General features: G+C 38.8%; 1 protein-coding gene across 1 annotated transcript in view; it reads right to left on the minus strand.

The window, feature by feature from the left end:
• Positions 1–19,446, minus strand: part of UBR1 (ubiquitin protein ligase E3 component n-recognin 1) — a 137,461-nt gene extending 118,015 nt beyond the window's left edge. Inside the window, exon 1 of the mRNA XM_065940397.1 lies at positions 19,262–19,446. Coding sequence (XP_065796469.1) covers positions 19,262–19,342 — 81 coding nt within the window. The 5' untranslated portion in view covers positions 19,343–19,446. The remainder of the gene's footprint in view (positions 1–19,261) is intronic.
• Positions 19,447–20,803: the final 1,357 nt, after the last annotated feature.

Genomic DNA, 20,803 nt, shown 5'->3' on the forward strand with positions numbered 1-20,803 from the left:
AGGTATGACCTAAATCAAATCCCTTATGATTATACAGTGGATGTGACAAACAGATTCAAGGGATTAGATCTGATGGACAGAGTACCTACAGAACTATGGACGGAGGTTTGTGACAAGTACAGGAGGCAGGGATCAAGACCATCCCCAAGAAAAAGAAATGCAAAAAGCAAAATGGTTGTCTGAGGAGGCCTTGCAAATGGCTATGAAAAGAAGAGAAGTGAAAGGCAAAGGAGAAAAGGAAAGATAAACCCATTTGAATGCAGACTTCCAAAGAACACCAAGGAGAGATAAGAAAGCCTTCCTCAGTAATCAATGCAAAGAAATAGAGGAAAACAATAGAATGGGAAAGACTAGAGATCTTCTCAAGAAAATTAGAAATACCAAGGGAACATTTCAGGCAAAGATGGGCATAATAAAAGACAGAAATGGTATGGACCTAACAGAAGCAGAGGAAGAGATGGCAAGAATACACAGAAGAACTGCACAAAAAAGATCTTCACAACCCACATAATCATGATGGTGTGATCACTCACCTAAAGCCAAACATTCTGGAATGTGAAGTCAAGTGGGTCTTAGGAAGTATCACTATGAACAAAGCTAGTGGAGGTGATGGAATTCCAGTTGAGCTCTTTCAAATCCTAAAAGATGATGCTGTGAAAGTGCTGCACTCAATATGACAGCAAATTTGGAAAACTCAGCAGTGGCCACAGGACTGGAAAAGGTCAGTTTTCATTCCAATCCCAAAGAAAGGTAATGCCAAAGAATGTCCAAACTACTGCACAAATGCACTCATCTCACACGCTAGTAAAGTGATACTCAAAATTCTCCAAGACAGGCTTCAACAGTATGTGAACCGTGAACTTCCAGATGTTCAAACTGGATTTAGAAAAGACAGGGGAACCAGAGATCAAATCACAACATCCGTTGGATTATCGAAAAAGCAAGAGAGTTCCAGAAAACATCTATTTCTGCTTTAATGATTATTCCAAAGTCTTTGACTGTGTAGATTACAATAAACTGGAAAATTCTTAAAGAGATGGGCATACCAGACCACCTTACCTGCCTCTCGAGATATCTGCATGCAGGTCAAGAATCAAGTTAGAACTGGACATGAAACAACAGACTGGTTCCCAATAGGAAAAGGAGTACGTCAAGGCTGTATATGGTCACCCTGCTTATTTAACTTATATGCAGAGTACATCATGAGAAACGCTGGGCTGGAGGAAGCACAAGCTGGAACCAAGATTGCAGGGAGAAATATCAATAACCTCAGATATGCAGATGACACCACCCTTATGGCAGAAAGTGAAGAGGAACTAAAGAGTCTCCTGACAAAAGTGAAAGAGGAGAGTGAAAAAGTTGGCTTAAAACTCAACATTCAGAAAACTAAGATCATGACATCTGGTCCCATCACTTCATGGCAAATAGATGGGGAAACACTGGAAACAGTGGCAGACTATTTTTCTGGGCTCCAAAATCACTGCAGATGGTGACTGCAGCCATGAAATTAAAAGACACTTACTCCTTGGAAGGAAAGTTATGACCAACCTAGATAGCATATTGAAAAGCAGAGACATTACTTTATCAACAAAGGTCCATCTAGTCAAGGCTATGGTTTTCCAGTAGTCATGTATGGATGTGAGAGTTGGACTGTAAAGGAAGCTGAGCGCCAAAGAATTGATGCTTTTGAACCGTGGTGTTGGAGAAGACTCTTGAAGCTCCTTGGACTGCAAGGAAATCCAACCAGTCCATTCAAAAGGAAATGAGTCCTGGTGTTCATTGGAAGGACTGATGTTGAAGTTGAAACTCCACCTGATGTGAAGACCTGACTCATTTGAAAAGACCCTGATGCTGGGAAAGATTGAGGGCAGGAGGAGAAGGGGACAGCAGAGGATGAGATGGTTGGATGGCATCACTGACTCAATGGACATGGGTCTGGGTGGACTCCGGGAGTTGGTGATAGACAGGGAGGCCTGGCGTGGTGTGGTTCATGGGGTCGCAAAGAGTTGGACACGACTGAGCGACTGAACTGAACCAAAAGGACTTAGAAGGAGACTTAACAGTACCTGATTTTAGGACTTACTGTAAAGATATACTAATAGTGTGGAATTACCACTGTTGTATATTTATGAATGAAATTAAGACAGTTTAAAAATGAATCCATATATGTATGCAAAGTGAAGACAAAAGTTGCTCAGTCACGTCCAACTCTTTGCGACCCCATAGTCCATGGAATTCTCCAGGCCACAAAACTGGAGTGGGTAGCCTTTCCCTTCTCCAGGGGCTCTTCCCAACCCAGGGATCAAACCCAGGTCTCCCACGTTGCAGGTGGATTCTTTACCAGCTGAGCCACAGGGAAGCCCAAGAATACATGAGTGGGTTGTCAATCGATTTTTTAAAAAAGGAAACCAACATAGTTCAAAAAAGACAGCAATTTTCAAAAACGGTGCAGGAGTAATTAGATATCCTAACTGAAAAAATTAACTTCAACCCATACTTCACACCATACACAAAAATTAATTTGAAATCGATCACAGATTTAAATGTAATAACTAAAACTGTAAAATTTCTTGATAAAAACATAGACGAAAACTCTTTGACATCCTCTGGGAGGGCAAAGATTTCTTGGACAGGGCACAAAAAGCACTAACCATGAAAAAAAATGGATAAAATTAATTAATCAAAATGAAAACTTTCTGTTTCTCAAAATAAACATGAATAACTGGTATCCAGTTTTGCTACTCACTGTGCATTTTTCAAATTTTCATACAATCAAACTGTGAAAGATAAATTTTAGAGCAGATATATATTAAAATGAATAAGGAAAACAACAGAATGGGAAAGACTAGAGATCTCTTCAAGAAAATTAGAGATACCAAGGGAAGTTTTCATGCAAAAATGGGCTCAATAAAGGACAGAAATGGTAGGGACCTAACAGAAGCAGAAGATATTAAGAAGAGGTGGTAAGAATACACAGAACTGTACAAAAATGATCTTCACGACCCAGATAATCACAATGGTGTGATCACCTACCTAGAGCCAGACATCCTGGAATGTGAAGTCAAGTGGGCCTTAGAAAGCATCACTACAAACGAAGATAGTGGAGGTGATGGATTTCCAGTTGAGCTCTTTCAAATCTTAAAGGATAATGCTGTGAAAGTGCTGCACTCAATATGACAGCAAATTTGGAAAACTCAGCAGTAGCCACAGGACTGGAAAAGGTCAGTTTTCATTCCAATCCCTAAGAAAGGCAATGCCAAAGAATGCTCAAACTACAGCACAATTGCACTCATCTCACACTCTAGCAAAGTAATGCTCAAAATCCTCCAAGCCAGGCTTCAGCAATACGTTAGCTGAGAACTTCCAAATGTTCAAGTTGGTTTTAGAAAAGGCAGAAGAACCAGAGATCAAATTGCCAATATCCGCTGGATCATCAAAAAAAGCAAGAGAGTTCCAGAAAAACATCTATTTCTGCTTTATTGATTATGCCAAAGCCTTTGACTGTGTGGATCACAATAAACTGTGGGAAATTCTGAAAGAGATGGGAATACCAGACACCTGACCTGCCTCTTGAGAAACCTGTATGCAGGTCAGGAAGCAAGAGTTAGAACAGGACATGGAACAACAGACTGGTTCCAAATCGGAAAAGGAGTACATCAAGGTTGTATATGGTCACCCTGCTTATTTAACTTATATGCAGAGTACATCATGAGAAACGCTGGGCTGGAAGAAGCACAAGCTGGAACCAAGACTGCCGGGAGAAATATCAATAACCTCAGATATGCAGATGACACCACCTTTATGGCAGAAAGTGAAGAGGAACTAAAAAGTCTCTTGATGAAAGTGAAAGAGGAGAGTGAAAAAGTTGGCTTAAAGCTTAACATTCAGAAAACTAGTATCATGGCATCTGGTCCCATCACCTCACGGGAAATAGATGGGGAGACAGTGGAAACAGTGTCAGACTTTATTTTTTGGGGCTCCAAAATCATTGCAGATGGTGACTGCAGCCATGAAATTAAAAGACGCTTACTCCTTGGACTGAACTGAACTGACCTGAACTACTCCTTGGAAGGAAAGTTATGACCAACCTAGATAGCATATTAAAAAGCAGAGACATTACATTAAAAAGCATAAAAAAGAGACATTACATTAAAAAGCAGAGACATTACAAAGGTCCGTCTAGTCAAGGCTATGGTTTTTCCAGTGGTCATGTATGGATGTGAGTTGGACTGTGAAGAAAACTGAGCGCTGAAAAATTGATGCTTTTGAACTGTGGTGCTGGAGAAGACTCTTGAGAGTCCCTTGCACTGCAAGGAGATCCAACAGGTCCATCCTAAAGCAGATCAGTCCTGGGTGTTGACTGGAAGGACTGATGTTGAAGCTGAAACTCCAATATTTTGGCCACCTCATGCGAAGAGTTGACTCATTGGAAAAGACCCTGATGCTGGGAGGGATTGGGGGCAGGAGGAGAAGGGGACGATAGAGGATGAGATGGCTGGATGGCACCACTGACTCGATGGACATGTGTTTGAGTAAACTCCAGGAGTTGGTGATGAACAGGGAGGCCTGGCGTGCTGCGATTCATGGGGTCGCAAAGAGTTGGACACGACTGAGCGACTGAACTGAACTGATATTAAAATGAACATGTCCCTACTTCTTAAATTGAGCTACCACTTCTATGAAATTACATAGAAATAGGAGGCAACTATGAAGCACATTTATCATATACTAACCCAACTTGCCAACAGAGGATAAAGCACCCACCCACAGCTATCTACATAGCTAAAGTCCTGGCCCTTTTAGCATTCGAATATCCTGATCCCGAGAAGTAAGACTGACTGTTCAGGCCATTGGGTAGTGTTACTGAAGCGAAAACTATCAAGAGAAATGAAAGAATCCTAGAAAAAATAATAGGGGTGGAAAACTAGGACTCTTCAGTCTCCAAAAACAAAGGCTAGATAATGTTTATAAAATCATGAAGAGTTCCGACAGGGTGAACACATATTTGTTCACTATATCTTAGAGTAAATAACAGTTGCCCCTTTGAAGTGTTAAAAAACAATTTTCAGGACAAAGAAAAGGAATCAGAAATCTATTCAACTATGATAAACTCATAAAACTTGTCTAAGGAGTTTTATAAGCTGACATACAATTAGAATTAATCATTAATAAGGGAAAGGCATAAATTGAGAGACTGCAACTGTACTATATACATAAAATAGGTAACAAATAAGAACCTAGTGTATAGCACAGGGAACTCCACTCAATACTCTGTAATGGCCTATATGGGAAAAGAATCTAAAGAGAGTGGATATATGTGCATGTGCGTGTGTATGTGTGTGTATATATATATATATATATATACATAAAACTGATTCACTTTGTGTACACCTGAAACTAACACAACATTGTAAATCAACTATACTCCAATAAAATTTTTTTTAAAAAAAGAATTTACATAAAGTTCCATCACAAGTAACTAAGGACAGTTACAGATATTTGATTATACATAAGGCTGAGTTTGCTCTCCTGAAGCTCAATATGCCTCCATAAGTTCAACTCTATAAAACTTTATGTAAAACATATTATATTAGAATTAGGTATTATTGTAGAAATTAAATTAGCCTGTCCTCTCAGAAGGACAATTTTAATAATTATTAAAATGTTTAATTTATATAAACTTTGACTCAGAAATTCCCACTTCGAGGAATCTGTTCTTCAGATAAACTCAAATATGTAGAAAGAAATATATACAAGAATTTTATTTGCAGGATTATAATAATAAAAGGCTAGAAATAACTTAAATGTGCCATAACAAGAGCTGAATAAATCATGGCACATAAATTCAATGCAGCCATTATAAAAAAGGGAGGGGGCACAGCTTTCAATGTACTAATATAAAACCTTCTTCAAGCTATATGGTTAAATAAAAAGCAAACAGTACAAAGCAGTGAATATTGTATGCTACCATTTATAAAGAAAGACATGAAGAGAAGGAGATGTATCAGTATAAGCTCACGTAAGAGTAGACAATCGCTGAAAGGGTTTAAAATACATTGTTAACAGCAGAAATAGGCCTCTATTTATTTTTCACTGTATAAACATTTTTACTATTTCATTTTTTTTACCATATGTATTATCTATCAAAAATCATTTTAAGGTTTTTTCAATACACACATTTCATGTATAAAGTTATTCATAACAGGAAAAAAATCTGAGTATCAATAAGGGAATAGTTTAAAGAAATGGTGGGAATCTATCATTTAACCAGATCTACTCAACTGTAAAAATATATGTATATATTCCATTGTGTCCACTATATCACTTGTAACTGTGAAAAACAAAGTCCACCTAAATGTTTATCAATGAAGGGTACATCCACAGTATTATATGCAGTCAGAAGGTCAAAAAATACTGTAGACTGAAAAAAGCAAGTTTAAAATAATATAATTTCATTTTTGTAAAAGCAAAAACAAACCTCTAAATATTTATACATTTCTACACATTTGAGTTTCTTAATTCAACATGTACATATATGTAGAGATATATTTATATATCTGAATAGATACATGTATCATTAAGTTTCCTAAACACAGAATAAGTGTCTAGAAAGAGAAACATCAAACTGTTAACAGTGGCTATATGGAGAAAAGAACTGAGGGAAAGGTCTCAGAATTTTCACTTTTTACTTTAAACAATGTTACACTGTTTGACATTGTTTGACAAGTATCAATAATGCAATCAAGAAAGGGAAAAAAAAACTCAAAAAACCATAGGAGATACATCCATTAAAATGATGCCAAAAAGTCTCAAAGCGTCTCCCTTTAAGATACTTATTAAGAACAAAGGGAAAAGGCAGTAACTATAGAGAAACCTTGCAGATACCAACTTAACCAAGTGATTAAGATAAATATCACCAGTAATAAGAAATATTGATATCAAGAATCCCTTAATATGATATACTGAGAAGGATATGGTACCATTTTTATGTTATTCTTGCCAAAAACATAAACCCTCCTTTCAAACATAAGAGAATATCCAACCCAAACTGGGAACTTTGTGCAAAGTAACTGCTCAATATTCTTGAGCAGTCTTGCTGAGGTCATTAAAAATAAGGAAAAATCAAGACACTGTTATAAACTGAAAGGAGACTATGGAGAAACTGAGACACTGTTACATACTGGATGAAACAAACAGGTGAGAGGTAAGGTGGGAACCTTGATGGGATCCTGGAACAGAAGAAGGACATTAGTAGGAAAACTGGTAAAATTTGAATAAGAACTGTGTTCAGTTCGTAGAAATATTAACTTCCTAACCCTAATAACTGTACTATTTTATGTGAGATGCTAACATCAGGGGGTGCGGGGGTTAAGGATATAATGGAACTGCCTGTGCTACTTTTGTAAGTTTTCTTAAAGTCTAAAATGAGTTCAAAATAAGAAGTTTGAAAAAGAGAGATGATATTGAAGATGTCTATTTCCACCTAGTGGAAAGGCAGTAAAGATATACAATACATTAAAGTAGGTTACAAAGTAGCATGTATAAAATCTCATTTGGTTTTATATATATATATTATATATATATAATATATATTTATTATATTATAGTATATATAGACTATATATATTATGGGAAAAAATTTAGTAGGAATATATACCAAAATGTTAACAGTAGTGAGTAGTGGGATTTTAGCATATTTTCATGGAATCTGTATGTTTGCTTACCTAATAACAATAAAATATTTACAGCGATTCCATATTTTGGGAGCAATTTTTTAATTATAAAATTAAAAATATTTTACTGAGACCTTTTTTAAAAAAACCAACTATATCTTCCAATATCCTAACTTCAATTTTTATATGGTACTTACAAACCAATAACTCACATTTGCATACTTGACAATAACTGTAACTAGAAGATTTAACATTCTATGTTGTACCTGAAGTTCTTTTCTTCAAAGAGCATTTTAAAAAAAATTCTCTAAATATTTAGCACTATACACCAAAAACCTTTTTCTGTCCTATCTAATTATGGAAGGCACAGAACTAGTTTCTAATCTAGTTTTCAAGAATGTTTTTAAGAACATGAGAAACTTGAGAATCACCAAAAACCTCAGGGATCTATTCTGGTTCAATTCCTTCGTTTAAAACTGAGTTATAAGGAAAAAGTAAACTGGCTTGTCCAAGACTGAATACTAACTATCAGGGTCAGAACAGAAGTTCTGGGTATTCTGACTCTCAGAATTCAGTGCTCATTCTACTTGATCAAATATAAAGATATAATTCATTTAAATTTACCCATAAGACTTGATCAATTTCACTTTAATAGTAAAACAAAAAAAAGCTTTGCCTTCTTTTTAAAATTTCCCTCTAAATAAAGCCTTTTTAGCTAACAAATGCCTAACATTCATGGATACCACTAAATGTTCTTAAATTTTATCTCTGTCATTACACATCTCAGTCTGAGGAACCAACATTGTAAACTGCTATCTTTATAGAATTGGCTGATTTGGACAGAATGTCTGGGTGTTGATGCCTTCAACACCTTCTCCACTGACTTTACCACTAGCTCTCTATCCTTCTACCTCACCTCTTCCTTAAAGTCCACTTAGCTCTAAACTCACCTCCATGAATACTTCACTAACCAACCTAAGGAAATTTCTCTCTCCCATAAGTCCAATACAGCACTAACTAAGGAGGTACACATTCAGAACCTACATCTTTGCTAGATAACATTAGTTACCTTTAAATGCGGACATCAGGCCCCTTCAACCAGACTGTTAGCTCCCTGAGGGAAGGTACTTTACTTCCAAATCCTTGTATCCCCACAAGCCTATCTCAAGTACTTAACACAAGTTCTCAGTCATTGCTGAAAGCCATGGACTTCTTGCTAGAGAGAACAAAGCAAATAACATTAAACCTTCCAAAACTGTTTACAAAATTCTTACAGAAGATAAAGTACAATTATACTGTTTCACAAAAATCTTCTTCTAGATGACTGCCACAACTATGAAAACCTTTTTTTCAGGTAAGGTTTCTTTCTTTTTTATCCTCGATAAGAAAAACTATTCAGGATGTACTTTACTGAATGACATGTTCAGGAATTACTGGTGACTGGAGTTTAGGTTTGATTTTGTTCTTTGGTTGGTTGCTTTTAGTATTTTCTCCAATTTGAGACATGATAAAGAATTTTAAATTTTCATATTCAGGGGAAAAAACTTTTTTTTTTCAATATTTAGATAAGGGAAGACTTTCCTAACTGACTGTTCTGTAAAACAAGTTCTCACACACTTAAATTCTCAAACATTCCAAATATTTTCCTTGTCCCCATGGAGATTAAAGATATTCTTTCAACTCTGACCCAGGGACTGGGATGCCTACTTGGGAACATCAGTCTGAAAACGGAACTTACTTTAAGTATACTAGGTCCCTTTTGTTCAAATCACAACTTACGCTTCCTGAGATAACTGATGGACCTCAACAGTCTTCAGAGGGCCTGTAATTCTGTTTCTAATTCCCCTGATTTAAAGGCATAATAAAATCTGGAGCCTGCAGAATTGCTCATAGCAAGTACTGGATTTGTAACTGGAACACCTCTAGGAACCAAGAAAATTTTTGGTTACACTAAAATTTTTTGTAATACTATCTGACAGATTTATGAAGTTTAAAAACAAGCAAACAACAAAAACCCTAGTTCACCCACTTATCCCATAGGGAAATTGTCTATACCTGATAATCAGCTCCCTAAGCCTCTCTAAAGACTTCCTCTCAGCCAGTTTCCATTCTTACTGCCCAAATTAAACCAAAATCTACCTTCCTGTAACTTTTAAGTTATGTTTCCTGAAATAATCCTGTTACAAATTACTCTGCTCTTTCACCCAACAACATATCAAATAAACGAAGATAAATATTAACTCCCATTAGTCTCTTTATTCCAGGGCTAAAAACAGGAAAGTAGAAACTAAAGAAAATTTGTTCATTCCTAGAAATGAAATTTAGCCATCCATAAAGACATGGTATCCAGACCACACTCCATGTTGATTACTCTTTCACAGAACATTTAAAATATGCTTCTGTATTTCCCTTATTCTGGACACTAAGCTGCTTAAAGAGATTTTTTTTTTTTTTTTTTTTTTGCTTGCTTTCTTTCTTTTGGCAGTCACATCATGTTATGATGTAGTGAGTTTGCAAAAAACTAAAACCCTCAAACCAGTCACATACAAGAGATTTAGTCCTACACACAAATACCCAGTCCTGGACAAAAGGCTTTATTTTCATGGCAATTAAATCTCACCTTGTTAGTTGTAAAGCAAAATCTAGCCTAAGGAGATGTGTGTGTGTTCTATAATATTATTATATCCTTATATTGTTTGTACATATGGTATGTCTACTATGTCTTCAAGGTATTGATAAAATTGTTGTTTTGTTGTTGTTGTTTAGTCGCTAAGTCATGTCCAATTCTTTTGTGAACCCATGGACTATAGCCCACCAGGTTCCTCTATCCATGGGATTTCCCAGACAAGAATACTGGAGTGGGTTGCCATTTCCTTTTCCAGAGCATCTTCCTGATACAGGGATCAAACCCAGGTCTCCTGCATTGGCAGGAGGATTCTTTACCACTAAGCCATTAGCCAGAATCAAATGTTCAGTAAGTGTGACAAATAAGGCCCCTCTCTCTTCTTCCCTGTTGAAATAATATATGCATGCTGTCAGCATTCAGTCTTTGAAAGCATCCCATCCCTCCTAAGCCATTCTTTTCCCTTTTTCTCTGACCACAGGTTCATACTCCAATTTTCAAAGCTCTCCTTAAAGTCTCTTGATGAATGAAATCTGGTTTCCTACACTATGGGGTACATATCTCATATTCTCTTTCTACTGTGTTGAATTAGTATTTCCAAATAAACTAAAATTCTTTCTCAGAGTATGTGTATATAAAAACATACGTGGAAAAAAAAATACGTGGATAAATTAACAGATTTTTCCTCCTGTGGGTAAAGTCATTTCTAGCTTATCCAACTATACCAAAAGTTCAAAGGAGTTGTAAAAGGTAGTCCATAAAGACACATTAAGTGGTTATAGCCCTACTCCTCCAAAAAAGTCAAAGAGACTTCATTCCAAAGAACAGCATTAAGTAAATTATTTGAAGGAGAATTATATTTAAGTGATGAACAGCAGACATGGACAGGGCCTATGTCATTCCTGAATAGTAAGGAGGCACTTAAGAGAAGCACAATAACTCTTCTGAGGTCTTTCAGTAGCATTTATTCAGTGCACTGTATTTCCATAAGCACTGAGCTTACCACAGAGTGCAACAACATTTAAAGAAAAATAAAAAGGACTGTACCAAATGCTTTTAAATAACAAACTCACCAAATAACTATTGGTTCTTCAATAGGAGGTATGTTAACCACATTATCTTGGAAGAACACGGAGGAGTTCATAGGAATCATTTGGGACTAAAGAGGCCTTAATAGTCTGTTTTAAGCCATCTGAGTTAAAAGCTTAGAGAAAATTGTTTCACAGAGCCCAACATATGATTAACGCCTTCAAAGAAATCTAAGGTAACCCTCAAAGCCAGCACACATGAAGCAAGGATGGGCAGATACACTGGTTCATCCTGTGTCACTGATTTATACACACATCTAGCCAGACAGACTCTCTACGCACTGCTGAGAATAAAAACCTCTTTAATTGCAGGACAATGTCTGTTATTAAACATAAGCAGTCACTCTCAAGCGCCAGCTCATCTATAGTAAGTTACTAGAAGGACTGAAGCTGTCACTCTTGACTTGTAGTTTTAGAACTTCATTTATGACTCTACAGAATTTGGTACTGAAAATCAGAATTTTCCCTAGCTGTCTAAAACAGAAACTAGAAGATGCTTATCGAAAAAAAGCAACAGGCACTAGGCCCTGCTATGATCTGGTGGGAAAGCGCTTGAGTCTGGACTCAATAGACTTTGGTTTTCATCTTCGTCTTCTTACTCTAAGTGTGTCCTTACTACAGAAAGCTGTGCTCTGGCCTAAAACAATAAAGATACAAATGTCTAAGGAAAAATGCCTCCACACTGAAAATGGTATATAACTTCTCACTCCTTCCTCTCTCAACACTTTAGAGTCAACTATCAACAAAAGACTATATTATCTTTTAAAGATCCCCTACACACATGAGAGTGTAGGTAACTTTTCTTTGATTTTTCATAATGATTACTGCACAAACATGACAATAATAAACTTGGGGAAAAAACCAAACAAACCCAAATCTCCCCATTTGGGCACAAAATAACTTCAGCAGCAATAGAAATGTCCTTTATTCTAATGTGGTGGTAGTTACATAGGTATATACATTTGTCAAAACTAATCAATCAAATGCTTCAAATGGAGAATTCCCTGGCAGTCCAGTGGTTAGGACTTCATGCTTTCACTGTCAATGGCCTGGGTTCAATCTCTGGGGAACTAAGCCATAAAAAACACCTAAAATGGATGCATTTTATGTACATAAATCATACCTCCATAATGTTGATAGTTTTTAAATCCTTCCTCAATTTTAAACTTTTAAGCCTCATTATCTCTTAATCCCTTCAACTCCTATTACCTTTGCTTCCACTTATGTTTCCTCATTCTTTCATTCATTCATTAAAATTCACACACTCAATAAAAAATCTGAAGCACTGTGCTAGGTATCAGAGATACAGACGTGAACAAGAAACATTTCACGTTCTCAAGGAGTTTACTGTCTAGAAGGACAGACAGACAGTAAACAGGCAGTGCTGAGTACAGCCTGACACATGCTACATACGAGGAGTATATAAAGGAATGCACAGTGGTACATCTAACCTGGCTCTCCCACCACAAAAAACCTGATGTGCCTCCAAATGTTTCTCAAACTCCCAAATTCCCCTTTGTGATCATAATCTTCAGTCCTTTCACTTATGTCAATTCCATAACCTTTAATACCTCAAATCCTACCAATTCCCCCAGAACTCCTGTTTTGGCTTTCCTTACCTCCCATTCATCCCAGGCTCCAAGGTTAGCCACTATCCTAATGTGTCCCTCATTCACCTCTCATCCTCCATCCACAATCTCCCTCCCCCAACCACTACAATCTTGCTAAAACAAATCACTTACGTGGATTCTCTTTTATTCATTGCTACTGCTGCTAAGTCACTTCAGTTGTGTCTGACTCTGTGGGACCCCATAGATGGCAGCCCACCGGGCTTCCCCGTCTCTGTGATTCTCTAGGCAAGAACACTGGAGTGGGTTGCCATTTCCTTCTCCAATGCATTAAAGTGAAAAGTGAAAGCGAAGTCGCTTTATTCATTGCTGCTGCTAAGTCGCATCAGTCATGTCTGACTCTTCGCGACCCCATGGGCTACAGCTTACCAGGCTCCTCCGTCCATGGGGTTTTCCAGGCAAGAATACTGGAGAGGGTTGCCATTGCCTTCTCCAAAGCATGAAAGTGAAAAGTGAAAGTGAAGTCGCTTTATTCATTAGGAGTATATAAATGTCTGCTGGATCAAGCATATACCAGAACAGATCAGTGAACAAGTCAGACACAATCCTTTCCTTTATGGAACTTACATCCTGGCATGAGAAACAGACGTTTTTTGTATTTTTTTCAGAAATAGACATTTAAACAAATAAAGACAATACAGTAATTACAGATCATAAGTACATTGAAGGAAATAGAGTGCTTTGACAGAGAATGGTAAGAGGAACACATCTTTAGACGAGTATCAAGAAAAGGCAGAGGAAAAACACTACAAAGAACACCATGCAAAGCACAGCCCTTGAATTAAGACAGAGATTGGACTTAGAAATTAGGATGGCTAAAAGAGGATGAAGAAAATAACAGAAATGAGGGGAGACGGAGGGACTGGATCAGGCAGGATCCTGAAGAACCTGTAATGAGTTTAGATTTTACTCCAAGTAGACAGGAAACCACTGAAGGATTTAGGCAGGAGATTGACATATATTTAGTCTTTAAAAGATTACTCTGATTGCTCTGTGGAGAATGGACTGGAAGAGGGCAAAAACAGAAGCTAAGAGACCAGCTAAGAGACCACTGCAGTTGCCTAGGCAACAGATGGTGGCTAGGACTAGAGAGGTGGAGTGGAGAAAGAATGGTCTGTGTTCATGAGCTATCCGGGAAGCGTCACCTACTGAGACAGGGATAACAAAAGTTCATCTGCCTCCCTTCTTTGCCCTCCCCCAAACTCGGTCTTTCCTCACAGTATATGACAAAGGCATGGTCATGAATGCTTAAGTCAAAAACTGGGGATCCAGATGTCATGGTTCTTCCCTTTTCTCTCTTACCTAATCCATAAACAAATCTTTCTACTTCTACCATACTTCCAAAATCTCTCTCCAATCCATCCACTTCTCTTCTCCAGTGACACTGCTCTAGCATAAGCCACCATCAGCTATGGCTTGGTTACCGGAGTTGCATCCTAATTGCTCCTCCATCTGAAACACTTTTCAGACATCCAAGTGGATATATCAGGAAGGCAGTTGGATCTGTGATTGTGGCGCTCAGAAGTGAAATGACCCAGAGATATAAATTTGGGAACTGAATGAATACAGATGGTATTTAAAGCCACAGAACTGGATGAAATCACATGGACAGAGGATGAACACAGGGAAAAGAACAGAGTTTAGTACCGTATCAGGAGGCATCTTTTGAGATAGACTTAATAAAGAAAATCCAGTTAATGAAGACAGAAGGCAGAAGTTCTGTCAGACCACTCCACATACTATAAATTCCCAACCACTGTCAGTCTTCACCTTCCTAGACCCAGTAAACCACCTTCTCCCAGAAACTACCCCCTATAACACTGCACTACTCTCATCTCCGACCTGCTTGGCTAGTGCCTTTCTAGGTCCTTCACCACTTTCTATCCCTGAAATTTAATCATTCCTGTCTCCTTCCTCTTCTCCTTCACTTCCTACCTCTCTCTCCAATTGTCTCTCTCTGTGTATGTACACACACACACACACACACACACACACACACTTCTCCTCAAAGATCTTATCCATCCCTAAAACCTCAACTTACAACTCTACACTGAGAACTTCCAAATTTTTCTGGCTAAGCCTTAACTTTAAGTGTGGCCCACAGACCAGGACTTCATTCAAATGGCATGCTTGGGAAAATGAAAATTCTCAGACCCCACCCCAGACCAACAGAATCAAGTCTCCTAATGATTCTTAAGCAATGACTAATCAAATAAATGTCCAATAATTCATACCCATTATTTCTAATACTCTAACATTCTAACAGCTGTGAAAAGAAGAGAAGTGAAAAGCAAAGGAGAAAAGGAAAGATATACCCGTTAGAATGCAGAGTTCCAAAGAAGAGCAAGGACAGATAAGAAAGCCTTCCTCAGGGATCAGTGCAAAGAAGCAGAGGAAAAGAATAGAATGGAAAAGACTAGAGATCTCTTCAAGAAAATTAGAGATACCAAGGGAACATTTCATGAAAAGATAGGCTCAATAAAGGACAGAAATGGTAGGGACCTAACAGAAGCAGAAGATATTAAGAAGAGGGGGCAAGAATACACAGAAGAACTGTACAAAAAAGATCTTCATGACCCAGATAATCATGATGGTGTGATCACTTACCTAGAGCCAGACATCCTGGAATGTGAAGTCAAGTGGGCCTTAGGAAGCATCATTATGAACAAAGCTAGTGGAGGTGATGGAATTCCAGTTGAGCTCTTTCAAATCCTAAAAGATGATGCCTCAGCAGAAGCCACAGGACTGGAAAAGGTCAGTTTTCATTCCAATCCCAAAGAAAGGCAATGCCAAAGAATGCTCAAACTACTGCACAACTGTACTCATCTCACACGCTAGCAAACAAATGATCAAAATTCTCCAAGCCAGGCTTCAGCAATATGTGAACCGTGAACTTCCAGATGTTCAAGCTGGTTTTAGAAAAGGCAGGGGGACCAGAGATCAAATTGCCAACATCTGCTGGATCATTGAACAAGCAAGAGAGTTCCAGAAAAACATCTATTTCTGCTTTATTGACTATACCAAAGTCTTTGACTGTGTGAATCACAATAAACTGTGGAAAATTCTGAAAGAGATGGGCATACCAGACCACCTGACCTGTCTCTTGAGAAATCTGTATGCAGGCCAGGAAGCAACAGTAAGAACTGGACATGGAACAACAGACTGGTTCCAAAACGGGAAAGGAGCACGTCAAGGCTGTATATTGTCACCCTGCTTATTTAACTTATATGCAGAGCACATCATGAGAAATGTTGGGCTGGACAAAGCACAGCTGGAATCAAGATTGCTGGGAGAAATATCAATAGCCTCAGATATGCAGATGACACCACCCTTATGGCAGAGAGTGAAAGGAACTAAAGAGCCTCTTGATGAAAGTGAAAGAGGAGAGTGGAAAAGTTGGCTTAAAGCTCAACATTCAGAAAACTAAGATCACGGCATCTGGTCCCATCACTTCATGGCAAATAGATGGGGAAACAGTGGCTGACTTTGTTCTTCTGGGCTCCAAAATCACTGCAGATGGTGACTGCAGCCATGAAATTAAAAGATGCTTACTCCTTGGAAGGAAAGTTATGACCAACCTAGACAGCATATTAAAAAGCAGAGACGTTACTTTGCCAACAAAGGTCCATCTAGTCAAGGCTATGGTTTTTCCAGTGGTCATGTATGGATGTGAGAGTTGGACTGTAAAGAAAGCTGAGCGCTGAAGAATTGATGCTTTTGAACTGCAGTGGTGGAGAAGACTCTTGAGAGTCCCCTGCACTGCAAGGAGATCCAACCAGTCCATCCTACAGGGGATCAGTCCCGGGTGTCCACTGGAAGGACTGATGAAGCTGAAACTCCAATACTTTGGCCACCTGATGTGAAGAACTGACTGATTGAAAAAGACCCTGATGCTGGGAAAGATTGAGGGCAGGAGGAGAAGGGGATGACAGAGATTGAGAGGGTTGGATGGCATCACCAACTCAATGGACATGAGTTGGGGTAACCTCCAGGAGTTGGTGATGGACAGGGAGGCCTGGCGTGCTGCAGTCCATGGGGTCGCAAAGAGTCGGACATGACTGAGCGACTGTACTGAAATGAACATTCTGATTGCATGCTATGTGACATCACAAATTTGAGAAACTTCATGCCTGTTGATAGCAATATGACAAAAAACAAGCTTTCTAAGAAGGAAGTTTGATATAAGAAAAATAGAAACAATGATACCCAGGGACAAGACTCTAATGGAATTGGTACGATTTCTTAAACCTTTGTAACTGCCCCATATTTACTATTTTTGTTTTCCCCTGCCTCCCAATGGCGATTTAAATTCAAATTATTCAAATGTTAAAGAATCTGTGCCTCTTTTGCTTAATTAAAAAGAATAAGTAAACTGGAAAGCTTGTATCTCACTCCACAGTCAGGATAAAATTGAAAATGGTATTTTTTAAAAAAATATTTGTTTTTATTTCTTTCTTTGACTGTGTTGGGTCTTAGTTGCAGCATGTGGGATCTACTTCCCTGACCAGGGATCGAACCCCAGGCCCCCTGCATTGGGAACACGGAGCCTTAGCCATTGGACCACCAGGGAAATCCGAAAATGGTATTTTAAAAAAAGAACAGAAAAGTAGGAAGATGTCTGGAGTCCTAAAGTAGGTAGAGAGATCCAAGCCAATAAAGTAATATGGAGGCTTACCAGTCACAGGTCTTCATTCACCCTCTCTTGTACTAAAATTTGAGCACTTACCAGTGTCTCTAGAGTGTGAGCAACCTGAGGCTACTACATTTCTCTTGTCATTTACCTACTATCTTGCAAGACTCAAAGTCTTGCCCAAAGAAATCTAATGTATCTTAAAAAGTTTGCAACATAATTCCAGCTGGACTCCTGTACCATTATCTATTGTTCTAAGTAAATCCAGTCCAGACTAATGAGGTTTTATTGCATCACCTGCAAGGAATTAACGTATCAAAGTTTTAAATAAATGCTTGTCATCTTTAGCGACACAAAACTACAGTTAACACTTCTGACCACAGCAGTTTCTCCATTCCTTCGAAGATGTAAAATGCACAGGTTTACATTATGACCAGATGTTTCAGCTGCTTCTAAAGTTTCCCTATCTTCCTACTTCTTATCATCCCAAACATATGCTTCCTCCTTTAAGAGGGTGAAATGAGGTTGAACTGTGACTTGGGTTAGAGAATGGTTGCAAGCACTGCCCTAGCTGATGGCCAAACCCTTATTCCAACTTCTTCCCCATCTGATTTTTATCTTCCAGCCAGTCTCTTCAGTCCCTGAGGTGGACTCTTATTTCTGGAGCTCACTCTGTTCTCTCATAAAACAAAACTCAAGTGTCTGCAGGGGTAAAATACTTTAAAAAGTGCTTTTATTAAAACTGCAAACCAAAGAAACATCAGAAAGAAGTGCACATCCCACACTTTTCTACATGCACTAATAAAAGACCAATCAATAAAACTCAACATCAAGCAGTGACCAGTATTTGAGTATTTTCTATGTTATCTCCCCACTAGGTGCCTGGGGATATCCAGAACATTCCCAAGTGTTGCCCCCTACCTCTTACCCTCCTCAGTCAGCTTTCTGCCTGCAGTCAGACTACTGACTCAAATTTACTATCTCTGCCTTCTCATTTACCCCATCCCCCAAATATAAGGGAAAAGCGTAGATGCCGATATTAATTAATGGTATCGCTCTGACCTGAAATGTCTGAACATCCCTTTTTCACCTTTAAAAAACAACGGCAGAAGACGGGTTTCTCCACTGAGGACTGGGCCTGGGTTCTAAAGATACTACAGCGATGTGCTACCCACCGTATCTTGACGTGAGTTGACAGTGGCAGCATTCCCTGCCCCTATCAGGCCCCACCCAGGCAGCTATGCAATTCAACACTAGGTGCTGCGTCCTGGACTCCTATCGTCAGGAGGGGTTAACACTGCGTCTATCGGAAAATGGCTCGTCCTCCAAAACCCCCGTACCAGATCATCTAATAACATTACTATTTCTTTCCACGTCAGGATAGAGACATGCTTGAACTTGTCAAGGCTAATAAATTACAAAGTCATTATATTCCAGAGACCTGGCCGGCAGGAATGTGAGTGATGACTAACTTTTTATTCTGTGGCTTCCATCCAGATCAATCCATACGACTCCCCATTCCTGTAGCTAAAGAGTGAAGCCCCACATCCTCGTGAGCGCGGTAGGAAGGGACTGGGGTGGGGGGAGGTTACAAAAGGAACTGGCCTTCAGGGACTTACAGACGCCAGTTGCTGAGGGGTCTGCGGCAACTCCGTGCTGACTTCCATCCTCTCTGTGTCCCCAACCTCCTCGTCCGCCATCTTGAGGGAAACTGACGCCCGCAGTTCCAGACTCCCCGCCAAAGGCGAGTGGAAACCTGTGGCCGGTCCCGGAGACAAGGGGCGACACTTTTACGACGGCCCCTGAAGTTGGGTTTGACGCAGAATCGAAGAGCGACTTCCGGTTCGCTTCCCGGAAGCAGGCGTCACGGCCGGTGTGGCTGGAGGCTTCTCCTGTTTTCTTAGTCACCGGGCTGAGTCAATGAGTGTCCTGGTGGTTTCGATGCTGGGAACTGTTGGATCTACGAGGTAAAAAGCAAATTCAACGTCCATTATAAAAGAAAAAAAAATGTAGAAACTAAGTGACAACCTGCCATGGTTCTCTTTCTTGTCGGGTTGTTGTGGATGTGTTTTGCTTCCAGAAGTACCTGCACTGGTTCTCCAGAGCCCACAAAAAATGGAAAACAAAACAAAACAAAACTCAAAAGTGAAGCTCTGTTTAGAAATGTAACCTGTGGCCACTTCCACATGCACGCAAGAAAGCTTGTACCCCAGCAGTTCTTGGAAGAGGTGGAAGAAATAACGAAAAATTGGAAACGTAGTCATTCATCGGTAGAGGAAAGACGAAATAAATCGTGGTATGTCCGCATTATGGAACATCACGTAGCTCTTAAAAACAACAGAGTAGCTCTATGTAATACGGTAAAGATAAACGGGAGGGGAAAGCAATCAAGTTGCCGCAAACCATGTTTTGGCGCTTAGATACATTTTACATAGTTACATTTTAAATGCGAAAGAAACCATGTTGAAAGGGAAGAGCGCAAACTATCAACGATTCTGAGAAACAGGAGAGTCTTCTGTAATGTACTAAATTGTTGACAAAATAAGTAAGTTTAAAATGTATTTTTTAACAAAAGGAAAAAATAAAGCTAACGCTCTGGAAAGAATAAACAGTAGTTAACTATTTGGGAAAAGATTAAATTAGATCTTTATCTCAAATAGTATATAAAAATAAAGAATTGAGGTGTTAACTGATTTAAGAAAGTAAGAAGTAAATACATTTTATAGTATTGGGATGGAGAAGGTTTTTTAAAACATGACAGAAAAGGCAGAAAATATACAATGTAGAAAATATTAAAAGGCAGAAAATAGAGACAAATAATATAAAAAGACTGGGTGCATGAATGCATACTAAGTGGCTTCAGTCATGTCCGACTCTGTGCGACCCCATGGACAGCAGCCCACCAGGCTCCTCTGTCCACGGGATTCTCCAGGCAAGAATACTGGAGTGGGTTGCCATTTTCTTCTCCTATTTAATCGCTGTCACGTCTAACTCTGGAACCCCATGGACCATGGCCCACCAGACCCCTCTGTCCATGGGATTTCCCAGGCAAGAATGCCATTTCCTTCTCCAAAAAGCGTGAGTAGGTAATTCCAAAAAATATAGGCAATTTCATCAAAATTAAAAATTTACACATAAAAATAAATTAAGCAAATTTTAAA

The sequence above is a fragment of the Muntiacus reevesi genome, chromosome 7 (genome assembly GCF_963930625.1).
Source record: "Muntiacus reevesi chromosome 7, mMunRee1.1, whole genome shotgun sequence".
Lineage (NCBI taxonomy): Eukaryota > Metazoa > Chordata > Mammalia > Artiodactyla > Cervidae > Muntiacus > Muntiacus reevesi.